This window comes from Ptychodera flava, chromosome 9 (assembly GCF_041260155.1).
Source record: "Ptychodera flava strain L36383 chromosome 9, AS_Pfla_20210202, whole genome shotgun sequence".
In the NCBI taxonomy this organism is placed as follows: Eukaryota; Metazoa; Hemichordata; class Enteropneusta; family Ptychoderidae; genus Ptychodera; species Ptychodera flava.
In genome coordinates this window covers 31,264,807-31,279,970 of record NC_091936.1, presented here as the reverse complement: position 1 = coordinate 31,279,970, position 15,164 = coordinate 31,264,807, and the positions used below count along the sequence as shown (strand labels likewise).

General features: G+C 40.4%; 2 protein-coding genes and 1 pseudogene across 4 annotated transcripts in view; all 3 read right to left on the bottom strand.

Annotated features, from left to right (window-relative positions):
• The window catches only part of LOC139140647 (carbonyl reductase [NADPH] 1-like), an 8,802-nt gene extending 7,428 nt beyond the window's left edge, over positions 1-1,374 (bottom strand). The window contains exon 1 of one of the 3 annotated variants that reach the window (XM_070710019.1): positions 37-1,374. In XM_070710019.1, the coding sequence (XP_070566120.1) occupies positions 37-150 (114 nt within the window). In that variant the 5' untranslated portion in view covers positions 151-1,374. The remainder of the gene's footprint in view (positions 1-36) is intronic. The other 2 variants (XM_070710018.1, XM_070710020.1) reach the window with 2 other exon arrangements.
• Positions 1,375-1,992: 618 nt separating this feature from the next.
• On the bottom strand, positions 1,993-6,834 carry LOC139140652 (carbonyl reductase [NADPH] 1-like). The gene is made up of 6 exons (XM_070710026.1): positions 6,705-6,834; positions 4,852-5,112; positions 4,529-4,641; positions 3,735-3,863; positions 3,038-3,179; positions 1,993-2,312 (listed from the first exon to the last, which is right to left on the bottom strand). The coding sequence occupies exons 1-6, from the start codon at positions 6,723-6,725 to the stop codon at positions 2,151-2,153; spliced, it is 828 nt and encodes a 275-aa protein (XP_070566127.1). The 5' UTR covers positions 6,726-6,834; the 3' UTR covers positions 1,993-2,150.
• A 991-nt stretch (positions 6,835-7,825) lies between these two features.
• Positions 7,826-14,629, bottom strand: LOC139140653 (carbonyl reductase [NADPH] 1-like; annotated as a pseudogene).
• Positions 14,630-15,164: the final 535 nt, after the last annotated feature.

The following is a 15,164-nucleotide window of genomic DNA, read 5'->3' as shown; positions in this document are numbered from 1 at the left end:
CCGTGCTCCATGATGCTGAAACATTGTCAAACTTACCTGTTTCGCATATTCACCCCACACATGCGCAGATGCCACGCTTCTGTACAACATGGCGGAAAAACTGTACGGTCGCACAATGTACTGACACATGAAGGTCAAAGCGTTGCACATGATAGTGAAATGTGTTACAACTTGTGGGAATTACTCTATATCACAAAAACTCTTGGCCAGCATGGCCGTGACACATAAACAGTAATGACATGAAAGCGTTTTGCACTCATCAGTCATGAGTTAATGTCGTTCCGAATCCTATATTTTCCTACAACCATGGAGTGACAAGCTTGCTTTCACGTTCATGCTACAATCCAATGAACGGTGTCAGTACCGCAACCGGCACAAACTCTCTTGCATTTCCACTTCTTTCAGTGGTACTCGAAGGAGCAAGCCAACAAACCTGTGCGTTTAATCTCATGACAAGAAAATCGATGCACATACCACTGCCACTCGCTTGGACATTGTTTGTCATCAACGCCCGGGCATCAACCTCGAGAATGGGAAGGGTCACGACTGCGCATTTCATTCGAGAACGTAAAAGGTCTTGGTGACCTCGATGGCGATGCACAAGGTCAGTAAGTAACAACCATTTGATTCTGGGGGTGTATGGAGGACATGGGGGTGTCAGGTTTTACATCAATCTGGGCAGCATTTTTTTCAAAGTGTGCTCAAGCATCATTTTGTTTCTTTGATGATACCGGGAATGCAATTTCTTTTCCAGAATGAAGTTATTTCAAGCATCAAGGTAGACTTGCTCCAAGTCTGTGGACATAAAATTATTAACAAAAAATAAATTGACGGTAAACTAGCAGACTGTCGTAATGGTAGGCTATTTTGTAGATCGTGGGGTGAACGCATTGACCAGTAACTGCTCCCGAGAAAAGCGACTGTACTGGGGACCAGTCTAGTGCAAATGTTTTCAAAAGTACAACTTGTAACCTTCAATGGCTCAGATGTCGCCAATCCATTTGTTATATTTTATTGTACCCGAATGATGGAAATTTATTAATTGATATCAATGTGGAAAAACTAGATTATATAAAAAATAACAACATGCCCCACTCTTAAAGCCCCAGTGCTGCTAACTTTTGATGATAATTTCACCATTTTTATTTTGAATGTGAACCATAATTCCTTGTTCTTCTCCCCAAAGAATGTTGATATACACAGTATCCAGCTTGTCAACTCAGCCCCTATGGTTGTAAACTGCATTGTTATTGTTGAAACTGACTTCTGGTCCGGACTAGAATTCAAATGTAAACAATAACAATGCATTTTACACATATAGACGCTAAGTTGACAAGCTAAATAGTGGGTGTTTCAACATTCTTTGGGGCCAATTGATTTGTAGAATAAAAATAATGAAAAAACCATCAAAAGTTAGCAGCACTGGGGTTTTAATGAAGAGTAATTACAGACGCCGCACACCCACAGCGGGGATGGGTGTGGAAAAGGGCGCCCTTTCTGTGACGGTAGAAAATGTTGTAAATATGCAAGCCTAAAAGCCACATTTTAATGAACTCAAAAGCAAATCGAATCAACGATGTTGCGCATTATAAATTACTGGAGAAATGCATAATGTACCGATTCTACAAATCAAATTTCAAATATTGAATGCCACAGTTGCTATCCCCGACATCATAAAACGGAACAGTCTACCATTCTGAAGGTACGCCGGGAGTAATGATAATAGCCACCCACCCAATTACATCATGATCTACATTAGAATTCTTCGAATAGGGCCTACATACTGTCACTTGATCATATATACTGAAACTCGGACCTCAGCCCCTTGTACTGAGATCTCCCCCCATGGCACATCAAAAAGTCACGAGCGTCGTGTCTGTAATTTGGATACCGATATTGGTCAAAGACGCAAACTCATAACTAGATGGATAACATAATATTTTCTGGGGAAACTACTGAAAATAACGATCAATTAAACTTATTGGACGAAAATTTCAATTTACATTCGGGTTTAATGACTATTCCTGATTGTATTGCAACAACGTTAAAAATTACGAGCTATGTTCTCTTTTTTTCTTCATCGAAATTTCTAGTGGAATAAAAACGATCTCATGAACTTGTAAGGAGTTTTAACAAAGCTCATTCCTTCTTCATAACATCCATGGTATGACTTTCTTTTCTCCGAGGAATTCTCCTTGAGGTTTGCCAGCATTGACTGGAAGCAGAGCCAGGTACACCGGCGTTTCTGCTCCTTGATCCGGGGTTTTGGAACCCTGAGGGTACAAGTCGGTGGCCACACCGCCTGGACAACACTGAGAAAGCGGAAATAGATATAGCATAGACAATTAGGGGTAAGTCATCAGAAAATCTGCTTGTGATTTTAGTCATTTGTAGCAGGTTTTCTGAACCGAAAGACAATTCTTTAGAGTTTTCGAAATACTGGATAGATTTTAAGGACAGATTTTACTGTTAATATCAACAAATAACTTCCCTTTATCAAACTCACAACTTCGCAAATGGTATTGGGTTAGAAGTGCAAAAACAACATAGAAAATGTACATATAAGCTCATTTTGCCATTATTTGTCAGTTTTCCCGTACAAAGTTCACATTTTTGTAACAATGTGACGCTATCAGGATATTGTGTAGTGTCACGTCATAAGAGACAGCATTATTACTTCAATAGGCAAACATTCATGTTTACTATCAGTTTTCAAAGGCACATTTTGTGGACCGGGAAAGGGGGAGTCAGCTCGACGTCAAATATGAATTGAGCCATAACATTGTGTGTAGCATGCATCAAGTCCTGGTCCTAGTTTTGAAAGGCCTCGGTGAAACCATACTATTCAAATCATGCAGGTCATAGGTCATTGGCACTGTTACTATGGTAATTACCTGTGTCGACCCTGAACCAGCAATAACAAATGTATTCACTGTATTGACAATCCAAATACTGCCATACAGTAGAGCATGGAAATTTAGTCTATAAAAATTGCCAAAGCTAAAGTTACTTCGAGTATCATTGTGTTAAGGCTTACAGAATTAATGAGTATATCTTCTCTGGAGTCTCCGGCCATTGCCCGAACTTGTAAAGCTGTGAGGGCGATGACCCCCAGTTTTGAAGTACCATAGGCGGAGTTATACCATCCTTTTGCTTCATGATTTCCCGCCTTCACATCGCTGGAAAATAATTTCAAATCAACAGAGTAAATCTTTGCTTTCCATCCATAAGTCTGCTAGTCTAGCTTTCATTTATGGCACCAACATTGTTCTAAATTCAGTAAATTCGCTGCACTTTATACTGGTGTTCGCTATAAACCTAAGCTCATCTACAATGCTAAAATTGTTTTACCACTTCTTGTGTATACGCTGACATGCAAATGGTACATCGAATAATGTTTGGGATTTTTGCGTGCGCACAGCTCGGAACATGTTGGTTAGTTATTTCTCTCCAATTTAGGCAGAGATATTGCGATTAGTTTTCTGAACGTAGACAGAATCAAAACCTTTGAACACAACGTTTTGCTTTCAAATTCTTAGTTTTCAATAGAGATGTCTCCATGAATCGGCCGTACAATAGTATTTCTGCCGAACCATGTGTACATGCGCAGTTCTCATTTGCGTTACATTCGCTCTTTTCTGTTTGTTGTCTCTGTGTTTCATGTGCCAGCATTCTCAGATTTTATTCAATTGTGTGATGAGAAGAAGCTAAAACAAACAAACACACACACTCACCTTACGAACTGATTCATCAAGGCAATTAATTCAGTCTGTGTCAGGGTCGATGATCTGAACTTACTAACCAATTCTTTGCCCATTTTGCCCAAAGCCATTGTTCCTGCCCTGCTGGACACGTGTACAACCCTTAATTTAAAATGACATATATAATCACCATCATTATAATGCGTGTTTGATAAACGTGTTTTCGATGAGCGATGTCATGTACCTTCCTCGAAATTTATCATAAAATATATGTTTTTATCGTACTTTTGAAAGCGATCGAGTCCTCATGTCTTTAAAAGACAAAGACACTATTAAGCTCCATTATATCTCAACGGCGGATCGCTGTTTTCATATACGAATATTGTGATGATCATGCTACACTGCCTTACTTCAGTTTTTTGAGAGAATCTTTTGTTCTAAAATAGGCTTAACTTACTCCCTGCTGGATGATTGCAATCATATGGACAGTTATGCTAAATTTTACCATGATGAAAGATCACCGGTTGCTCCGACAGTGTAGGAAAAAACATTAACAAATATAATCCATCTCAGCTCTCTGTTTCCTGCTACTTTATATTGCAATACACAGTGTCATCCACTTCGTATTCAAACCATCAAGCTAATATACATGATGTCATGCTACTGTTTGTCAGTAACCGTGTGCGTACACGCAAACTGACGTTCATACACCAGTCTGGAGCCAGAGTAGCGTTGCCAATCTTGCTGACTACGTCAAGGGAGATGAACGATTATTCCACCGGTGCGGTGGAAATATTTCTTCGCAATTCAATAACGTCTTACTATACCTGCTGTGTGGTCTCAGCAGTGGAAATAACGCATCGCACACGTCCAGCGTCCCGAAGAAGTTACATTGTAAGCTTACTTGGGCTTGCTCAGTAAAAGGGGCTGTGCTCGTCCTCTGTACAAATATAAGCAAAACGCTTATGATGAAATTCGTGGCTGGTACTATGTATTTTAGGCAAGTATGACCCCGTGCACTCACTGACCCCCCCCCCCTCCATTGAGAATTGCTAAAACATGGTGACCCCCATCACCAAAATCAAAAACAGTGTGACACCCTCCCAAATGAATCCACCACCCAGGCCGAAGAAATTGACAAGTCCCTTACCTGGTACATTATCCCAGCATTATTCACCAGGATATCCAGACCGCCATAATTCTGCTTCAGAAATTCCTGAAGTTTACCAATACTCTCCTTTGAATTGATATCCAGTTGATGAAACTTTGGATGTAAATTCTCCTTTTCTAATTCTTTGACAGCTTGCTGCCCTCTGCCTTCATCTCTGGCTGTCAGGTAAACATCGCCATCGAAGTCCTTGCACAGCGCCCTCACGATTGCAAGACCAATGCCCTTGTTACTCCCTGTAACCTGGAGTTGGAATATATTTGTGACATGCGGCAATATGCAAAACCTTCAGGAAAGATTTTTCAACGCTTTAGGTTTACATTTAGTGCAAATGTTGCTACTACAAACATGTTCAGTCAATTCATACATTGACTTCAAACTAGAACAAAGTGACGCAGTCATCTGTGAACTTTTACCAAAACCATTGAAGTTTGAATCACAATACATTGGTTGTGCTGTTTCAGGTGTTGGGTAGAGTAACCGTGGCTTTTTCAATGTTGAAGTCATAGTACAAGATATCGAAATAATGTACGAAGCGAAGCCGAGTACATTACTGAGTGCAAAGTTTGTTTGGGTGCATTATGGGACTGGAGGGGGTACATGCATTTTTGCAATTTATTCATGCGGCATCAAAAACTACTGCTAAAACAGACTAGGGAATGGGTCTAGTGACCCGCTGCAAAATGTTGCTTATGGCAATATGACTTCACAATGCACATGTGCCTCGAAAGACAATAAGTTTCCATATGGAATAGGAATAGGCCTTAAATGACCTTCATAATGTAAATATGCCTTGAAAGGAAATAAGTTTTGCATATGGAAATATAACTTTCACAATACCATTGTGACTTTCTATAACATGGCACCCTAAAACGTTACAAATGTGCCTGTGAATAAACAACGAATAAAACAGTGATCCCCAAGCAAGCTCCAAGAGGATTTGAAACCAGTTAAAATATTTTACAATGTCACTAAGCCATGATAGTTTAGGCTTTGCCAGTGTCTTTGTAGATGTTTAAATATCTGGGGCCACAGTGCTGGACAATCGGATACATTATCAGTAATAATCTTTGGTATGACGTCACAAAGCTATAATATATTATGTGGTTTTGACAAAGCTATAATATATTATGTGGCAAAGAGCGGCTGCAGACGCTGCAGAGCTTTGTAAAGTAGGTATCGCTAACCCTATCCGATCGCTCTTCGCTACTAGATCACGGTTAGACTTGCTAAAAGCTGTGAATAAAACTGATTTTGAATGCTAATTAGTAGGGTTGTCGCAATGTGTAATTGAGAATTGAGTTATAGCGATATTGCAGCTGAAACCATGGCGGTAAAAATCTCCGCGACTATCTCCGTGCTGCATGACGCAGAAACATTGTCAAACTTACCTGTTTCGCATTTACCGCACACATGCGCAGATACCACGTTACTATACAACATGGCGGAAAAAAACTGTACGATCGCACAATGTACACTGACACATGCAGGTCAAAGCGTTCTACATGAAAGTGAAATGTGTAATAACTTGCAGAAATTACTCTATTTACAAAATCTCTTGGCAAGCGTGACCGTGATACATAAACAGTAATGAAATGAAAGCGTTTTTACACTCATCAGTCATGAGATAAAGTCGTTCCGAGTCCTACATTTTTCCTACAACCATAGAGTAATACAAGCTCGGTTTTAGTCCATGCTACAACCAATGAACGGTGCCACTACCGCAAACGGCACAAGCTCTCTTGCATTGCCACTGCTTTCAGTGGCACTTGAAGGAGCAAGTCCACGAACTTGTGCATTTAATTTCAAGACAAAAAAAAATTCTATTCACATACCACTGCCACTCGCTTGGACATTGTTTGTCATCAACGCCCGGCCATCAACCTCGAAAATGGGATTGGTCGCGACTACACATTTCATTCGGGAACGTAAGAGGTCTTGCTGACCTCGGTGGCGATGCACAAGGTCAGTGAGTAACAACCATTTGATTCTGGGGGTGGATGAAGGAAATGGGGGTGTCAATAATGTTTTTTTCATCAATCATGGCAGCGTTTTTTTTCAAAGTGTGCTCAAGCATCATTTTGTTTCTTTGCCAGTGCGGAAATGCAATTTCTTTTCCAGAATGAAGTGATTTCAAGCGTCAAGGTAGACTTGCTCCAAGTTTGTGGGCATATAATTATTAAAACAAAACAAATTGACGGTAAACTGGCAGACTGTCGCGTTAGCGGTAGGCTATTTTGTAGATCGTGGAGTGAACGCGTTGACCAGCTAGTAACTGCTGCCGGGAAAAGCAACTGGGGGCCAGTCTAGTTTCAATATATCAAAAGTACAACCTGTAACCTTCAATGGTTCAGATGTCGCCCACCCATTTGTTATATTTTATTGTACCCGGATGATGGAAATTTTTTAATTAATATATATGTGAAAAAAATAGATGAAATAAATAGTAACAACATGCCCCACTCTTGATAAAAAGTAATTGCAAAAGCTATCTGCAAAACAATCGCGGGGATGGGTGTGGAAAAGGGCGCCCTTTCTGTTACGGTAGAAAATGTTGTAAATATGCAAACCTACAAGCCATATTTTAATGAACTCCAAAGCAAATTGAATCCTCGATGTTGCACATTTAAATTACTGGAGGAATGCATAATGTACCGATTCTACAAATCAAATTTCAAATATTGGATGCCACCGTTGCTATCCCCGACATCATAAAACGGAACAGTCTGCCATTGTGAAGGTACACCGGGAGTAATAATAGCCACCCAACCAATTACACTATGGTCTACAATAGAACTCTTCGAATGCATACTGTCACTTGATCACATATACTGAAACTGGAACCTCAGCCCCTTGTACTGAGATCTCCCTTCATCGCACATCAAAAATCCACAAGCATCGTGTCTGTAGTTTGGCTACTGATACGTGATGTTGGTCAAAGACGCAAACTCATGACTAGATGGATAACAGAATACTTTATTAGGAAACTGATGAAAAGAGCGATCAATTAAACTTATTGGACGAAAATTTAAATTTACATTCGGGTTTGATGACTATTCCTGATTATATTGCAACAACGTTTAAATTTGTTCTCTATTTTTCTTCATCGAAATTTCTAGTGGAATAAAAAAACGGTCTCATGAACTTGTATTGTAAGGAGTTTTAACAAAGGTCATTCCATCTTCATAACATCCATGGTATGACTTTCTTTTCTCCGAGGAATTCTCCTTGAGGTTTGCCAGCATTGACTGGAAGCAGAGCCAGGTACACCGGCGTTTCTGCTCCTTGATCCGGGGTTTTGGAACCCTCAGGGTACATGTCGGTGGCCACAGCGCCTGGACAACACTGAGAAAGCGGAAATGGCGAAGACATTATATATGTCAATTAGAAGTCATCAGAAAATTTGAGTATGATTTTTGAAATTTACATTAGTCCCATGCATCATCTGTTGTTTGTATTCTGAAACGAAAAACCATTAACCATTAAGCTTAACCATTATTTTGAGTTTCAGAAACACTGGACAAATTTTATGGACAGATTTTATGTAAGTGTCCAACAACTTTACAAATAAGTGATTTTTTACGAAAAAGTAACTTCACTTTCTCACACTCAAATTTTCGAAAAAAGGTATTCGGGTAAGAAATGCAAAAACAACAGGAAATCTACACAAGCTGATTTTGCCATAATTTGTCAGTTTTCTCGTACAACGTGCACTTTTCTATAATGCCACACTGTCAGAATATTGTGTGGTGCCGTGACATATTGTATGCAAAAAATCGTGTTTTTCTCAGCTTTCATTCAATTAAGATCGCTAGCTGGAGATTGCTGTCTTGTGCGCACACCGTGTACACTATCACCGCCATTCGAACTGGAATGAGATCGCTCGTATCCGACGGATGATTCTAAGCTCTGTCTTGGTACAACGCATAAACTAGCAAATTCTTCTCTGAATGGATGATTCAAAAGTCAACGCTTGTGTCCAAGAATCGATGCAAAATCTCTACATTTACTTCCCAATTATGGGTAAAGAGTCAATCGTGCTGGAGTCAATGAAGAGGCAAAAGGTATAATTATTGTGGATCGGGAAAGAGGGAGTCGGCACGACGTCAAATATGAACTGAGCTATATCATTGTATGTAGATGCATACATCCAGGTCCTAGTATGGAAAGGCCTTGGTGAAATCATACTATTCAAATCCTGAAAGTCATAGGTCACAGGAACTGTTGCCGTGGTAATTACTCGTGTCAGTCCTGAACCGGCGATAACGTAAAGTGATCGACTGATATACGCACCGTTCTGAAAAGCCAAATACTGCCATACAGTAGACTATGAAAATTTATTTGATAAAAATTGCCAAAGCTAAAGTTCCTACGAGTGTCATTGTTTTAAGACTTACACAATTAATGAGTATATCGTCTCTGGAATCTCCGGCCATTGCCCGAACTTGTACAGCTGTGAGGGCGATCATTGCAAGTTTTGAAGTACCATAAGGCGAGTCGCCCCAGCCCTTTGCTTTATGATTTCCCGCCTTCACATCGCTAGAGAAAAATGAAAAATGAAAGAAAAGTTGAGAGTTTCCATCATTTGAGTTGTTCACCAATGTACGATGAGTCTGATATATGATTTAAAATTGCGCGCCACAACCGAATTATGGTTTTGGTATGTTAATGAGTCATCTGACATATCCAAACGATTCCTCTACGGCGCCGCCATTTTATGTGAGGACCAAAATACCATTGAATAGTCCATGGAAATAAAAAAAAATGGAACAGACTCCCTGATTTCTGATCAAATGTCTGTTATAAGTATACACTGCATAAGAGCGTAGAATCACATATCACACTTAGCTGGATGTAGATGTTTGGTCATACAGATGACACGTAACGACGCGAAGACTAGTGCATGCCTTTTACAGTTTAAAAGCAGGATTGTGTACTGAAATAACCAGAATGCACTTATCATTGTGTTGTATTATTTTTATCGATGTCCAGCAACGAATTGACCTTAAATGGTTTTATTGAAATATTTCAGTGGCCCTCACTGTGCATGGTCTTTGTTATATTTATTTGTTTCAAAACGGCTTGTGGTGTTTAGGTTTGTTTAGTGTCTAAATACATGATTACCACTCTCTTTTTGTGGTGAAAAAAATAGTCTCACAAACCTACCTCAAGAACTGGTGCATTAAAGCAGTTAGCTCTGACTCTGTCAGAGTGGACGATTTGAGCTTGCTGCCCAATTCTTTTCCCATTTGTCCCAAGGTCATTGTTCCCATCCTGCTGCTCAAGTGCACAACCCTAAAATAAAACATACAAAATATGAGGTAGGGGAGACCACGCAATGGTAAGATATACATTTTCTTTGTGATTTGCAGATGTAATTAGCAGTAAGTGAACATGAAATATGAAAGGAAAATCTGGCGTCCCCCAACTGACTCTTTGAGATAAATTGCGTGTCTTCAGGTAGCAATACTTCGTCTAAATCAAGGGTCTTGCAGAAGACAGTTTAACTGTACCTGCTGTGGGGTCTCAGCAGTGGAAATAAGGCATTGCAAACGTCCATCGTCCCGAAGACGTTGACTGAGATGCTATTTTCAGCCTGTTCAAGCACTGGTTCTGTGCTCCTCGACTGGGTAAGTTAAAAATAAAATAAATAAATGAATAAATAAATAAATAAGCATGTAAAAATCAGATAATAACGCAATAGTCGATCAAGTACAAACCTCTGTATGTTAGAGCAAATTTATACGTTGTTTTAAATCCAATTTTAATCATATTTTCCGATTCGCTCAGTTATGAATTTTACAAGTTACATCGTGCCTTCTCTGGCATTCCGCTTCGTGTATGTGCTAGCTCCATGCCATATGTCTTCGAGATTTTCTTGGTAAGTGGTTTATAGTTATAATTAAAAAAGACAATGATTGCAATCAGCTGTTTTATCCAACCAGAGAGGCATGGTGCTCGACAGTGACAACTGGAAAGTGACAGCTGGAAACGATGTACACAGCCAATATAGCCAAGGTCCACACACCGGCAGAAGAGGGACCGTGACACTGGCCTATCGCGATTTCTACGCACAGCTATCGTAGAGTTACAGATGTCAATTTTTCTAAGCATTTGTTTAAACATGTCAACAAAAAACACATCTTAATTCTTTAAAAATATAAATCACTTAGAACGACTTAGAATCCTTGACAATATCATCCTAAAGCCAGAGAAAAAATCACAGTTCCTTGTTTTTTGGGGCAAAGCTACAAAGGCGGCGAGCGAATATTTGAATTTTGTTTGTTTTTGTTTTTACACGAACCAGCACAATCTGTTTACAATGTTACCGGTGACTTGGAGTCTAGATTTTACAAACTACTCGCAATAATAGAGGCATACAGGCAGTGTTGACAGAACGAATTCTGAGCATTTCCACACGCTCCCAGAAGAAAACAAAAAACTGTCAAAATTTTGCACAACACTGAAATGCCTCAAAAGTAAATCAATAGTACTGTGGAAGTACTATATTTGCCAGAAATTCGAAAAAATCCGAATTGGCTAAAGTAGAAGCGGCGATTCCGAGGAACAATTTAAAAAGTCTCCCTGGTTAAACACCGTTATCTTTTTCCAACGGTGGACAATTAACCTCAGCTGCTTTGATAAGCAAAGAGAAGACAGCTCATTGGATGATATGTGCCATATCCGGGATACTTACTACTTTTGTCACAACTGAATATCGGTAGAACGCGCCTCGGGGACAGAAATCGGGCTTTCTAATTTGATCAATTCTCTGACCTACCACTTGTGGGGGCTCATTTAATGCTCTGGGTGAAAGAAAGGTTTTCATCGTCTTAGTTTTCGAAAATGGAAAATTTATTTTTCCCAATGGAGTTTACAGAGGGATGGCAGCCATTTTGAATTAAATATCGGGAAATCTTTTGTATTTGTCTCTCTAGTACTAAATTTTGCACGGTGAAGCCTGATTTTTATTCTTGCTTTGGTAAAGAATGATCGAAAGTTTCATTGAGGAAAAGTTTAAGTCTTTCACTTTCGAGGTTCATATTACCTTAACCCTTTCACACCCCAGTTCCCTGTATACAGGTCCAACTTTACCATAGAAAACAATGGATTTGGGACAAACCATGGTGGTGAAAGGGTTAAAACCGAAGCATCTTTTTTCTACTGACGCGGCAAAAAAAGTAGTATCGTAAAACGAGAGCATGTAGAAATTTAAACTCTTACGGATGGACGAAGTACACCAAGTTCACAAAAACCATTCAACTCACCGTGTAGCCTACCCAGCATTATTCACCAGGACATCCAGACCCCCATAATTCTTCTCCAGAAATTCTTTAAGTTTACCAATACTCTCCTTTGAATTGATGTCCAGTTGATGAAACTTTGGATGTAAGTTTTCCTTTCCTAAATCTTGGACAGCTTGCTGACCTCTTCCTTCATCTCTGGCTGTCAGGTAAACATCGCCATCGAAGTCCTTGCAGAGCGCCCTGACGATTGAGAGGCCGATGCCCTTGTTGCTGCCCGTCACCTGTGTCAGAGCGTGTAGGACATTGGAAATAAAACATTTATATTTATATGAAAAGATAGAGAAAGGATACTGTGAGACCTATCTATGCTACATTTTCTGGAAGGTCTGATCTTATCAGAATAAAACCAAAGTTTAACTCTCGAGGATAGTGAGAAGATAAAATACTCTCTCTCTGTCTCTCTGTCTCTCTCTGTCTCTCTCTCACACACACACAGAAGTAAATGCTAAAATGACATGAAAAACACAATTAGACATGATTGCATACACAGTGGTGAGTTCCTTGAGTTTTTGTGGCTATTGTGCACTGTTAGCATACAAGTGTGTTAAATAGACGCCAAATTCTCATTTTTAAAATGTCTGCTTTTAGTTCCTAGAAATGATTGTACTTGTTTGTGTCTGGATTTATCAGCGTTAAAGAAAGGGGTTAGCCCTTCTTGAAAATGTCATCCTCAAACCTAGGTACTTCACGACGCCATGGTAGCGTAAGGGTTAGTTAAAACTTCAAGTCATCTGTGTAATGATATCGCGACAATGATGGTACCAGAACAGTTACTGTTGTACTAGTAGAAATGTGAAGAGTCCAATATACCCCTTGACAGTGCCGTAACAACCCCCTACCCCTATGTATCTGCTCCGTGAAACGCCACTAACATAAATTAATATTTAATAAACAGCATTCAGGCTGTTCGACATCTGACAAATGGCCACTCCTGCAGCTTGGGAGTTGTTTGCTTGTATCTCGAGAAAGTTTACTCGGCCGGGGGTGTGGTAAAAATTGGAAAAAAATACAAAAGGGGTCCTTTTTTCGCACAGCACAATATTTTGTAGACCACATGTAAAATCATCTACGGCATTCACGGTACCGCTTGATTGATTAATAAACGTTTATCTTTCTGCTATGAACCTCCGCTTAACAGGTACATTCCGTCGGATATCTCCGGGTGCCAAACTCAATAGGGTATATGGCCAGAGATGTTTTTCGGTTTGTGCGCATATAAGGTGCAGCCAACGAACAATACACTTTTAAAGGGGCCCTTACTATGATTAGATAGATTGTGTATGGCAAGCAATGTGAACTGACTAATTTTAAGTCAAGAGGGTAATTAATTAGCTGTTCATAATTAGCCCTCCCACTAAAATTTTTTCGACCTACCCTCCCGCACTCAAACATCATTTTTACCCACTCCCCACTTATTTTTGCCTGTTTCCCCTCCCCACTGTGAATTTTTGAAGCTCCCCTGCCCTGTGGCAAAAAAACTTGCCGATTTCCCCTGCGCTGGAAATAATTCCCCTCAAAATTTTGTCATTCCATTTTCCCTGCAGACATGAAAAGTTATAAGTACTTGCCCTGTGTTCCAATCCCCGGAAACACCATGGCTCAACTTCCCCTGTCCCCGTTTTAAAAGTAGCTTTCCCTCTCCTCGTTTTTCGCCAAGCCCTGTTCCCAGGACAATCAACCGATATCTGCCCTGCCCTACAAAAAAACCTTAAATTTGCTCCCCTGCCACTTAAAAACATGTCCCCTGCCCGAGCAAAATTAAAATTTCCCCTGCCCTCAAAAATTGCTCCTGGAACAGCTTTTCGATGAATAGCTCCGTTGGCTGCACCTGGCCTATTCTGTGGAACTCTCCGCCATCTGAAATTCACAACGCTAGAACTGTTGCAACGGGGTTTAAAGACCCAAATTTTTACTAAGTTTTGATTTGTAAAACGCACCGAGACGTATGTGGCATGAGTGGTGCTAGGGTCGCAGTCTATTGAAACACAGTACGCGTGTTCGGTTCGAAGTTCGGTTCGAGCCGCTCGTTCACTGGTTTAATTTTCAGCATCGCGCCCGGGCTGCTTAGGACCTCCAAAATTGTGTCAAGGTCAACAATGATCGCGATATAAAACATGTCGCACAAGACCCGACAACAAAAGCAATATGACTCCTATATCTCTTGCCTGTACCTCAGAGTCTGTAGGCCACGTAGCAACTCACGCGCATCCCTACTCCCTTGTCATGGGAAGGAATTGACCTCTCAAAATATATATAGACAGTTCCACTGCTGACTGTGCTGAAAGTGAAACGAAGTCTGGACACATACCACTGCCACTCGTTTTGAGAAGGACATCGTTTATCACCAACTTCTGATGTCGTCAACTGGTCCACAAGATTTGCGAACGGGCAGTTTACAGACCCCGATGTGTAATGTCACAGGTACCTTCGCCACTTACGTGTATGCCAGGAAGGTTTACCCTTCTGACTATTGATACCGTGGTCCCACGAAAAGACCCCGAAGCCGACTACGCCTATATTTGTGTTACCGGGCACCCGTTACACTGCCGGGATTGGTTCACTGCCGAGCCAAAAGGGCGGGGTTCAGAAGCTAGTCGATAAATCAATCGAGCAGATGCAAGCACGCCAGGTTACAGGAATTTGCACGGGAGGAAACAGAAATGCATCTATGAATTCTACTCGTTGGTTGCTTCCACTAGTCTGCCTGCAGCCGCTTCACTGTGACCCGATAACCAGCCTACCGACTTTACTATCAGCACCATTTAGTGTAGCGTCTGTGGGTAAATAGAAATACTTTTCAATCGTTTGAAGTAGCCTGTCATGTACATCTTTTTATTTGATTTCAACTATTTGTTTTGTTTGGCTCAAATATGTAGTTCAGAGCGAACCCGTAGAGAGTGGAGTCTGCGCAGATGAGCTGAACACGATCCGGTCTTGGGAAGTTCTGGATTCGTGTATAACTCTATAATCTCACTTAGAAAGTTTCAC

Excerpts from the sequence above, each read along its gene's own strand:
- LOC139140652 (XM_070710026.1), bottom strand. The coding sequence starts at position 6,725 with ATGTCCAAGCGAGTGGCAGTG. Across the intron at positions 4,642-4,851 it reads ATGCTGGGATAATGTACCAG|AGGACGAGCACAGCCCCTTT; the intron begins GTAAGGGACTTG and ends ATATTTGTACAG. Across the intron at positions 2,313-3,037 it reads AAGATATACTCATTAATTCT|TGTTGTCCAGGCGGTGTGGC; the intron begins GTAAGCCTTAAC and ends CCGCTTTCTCAG.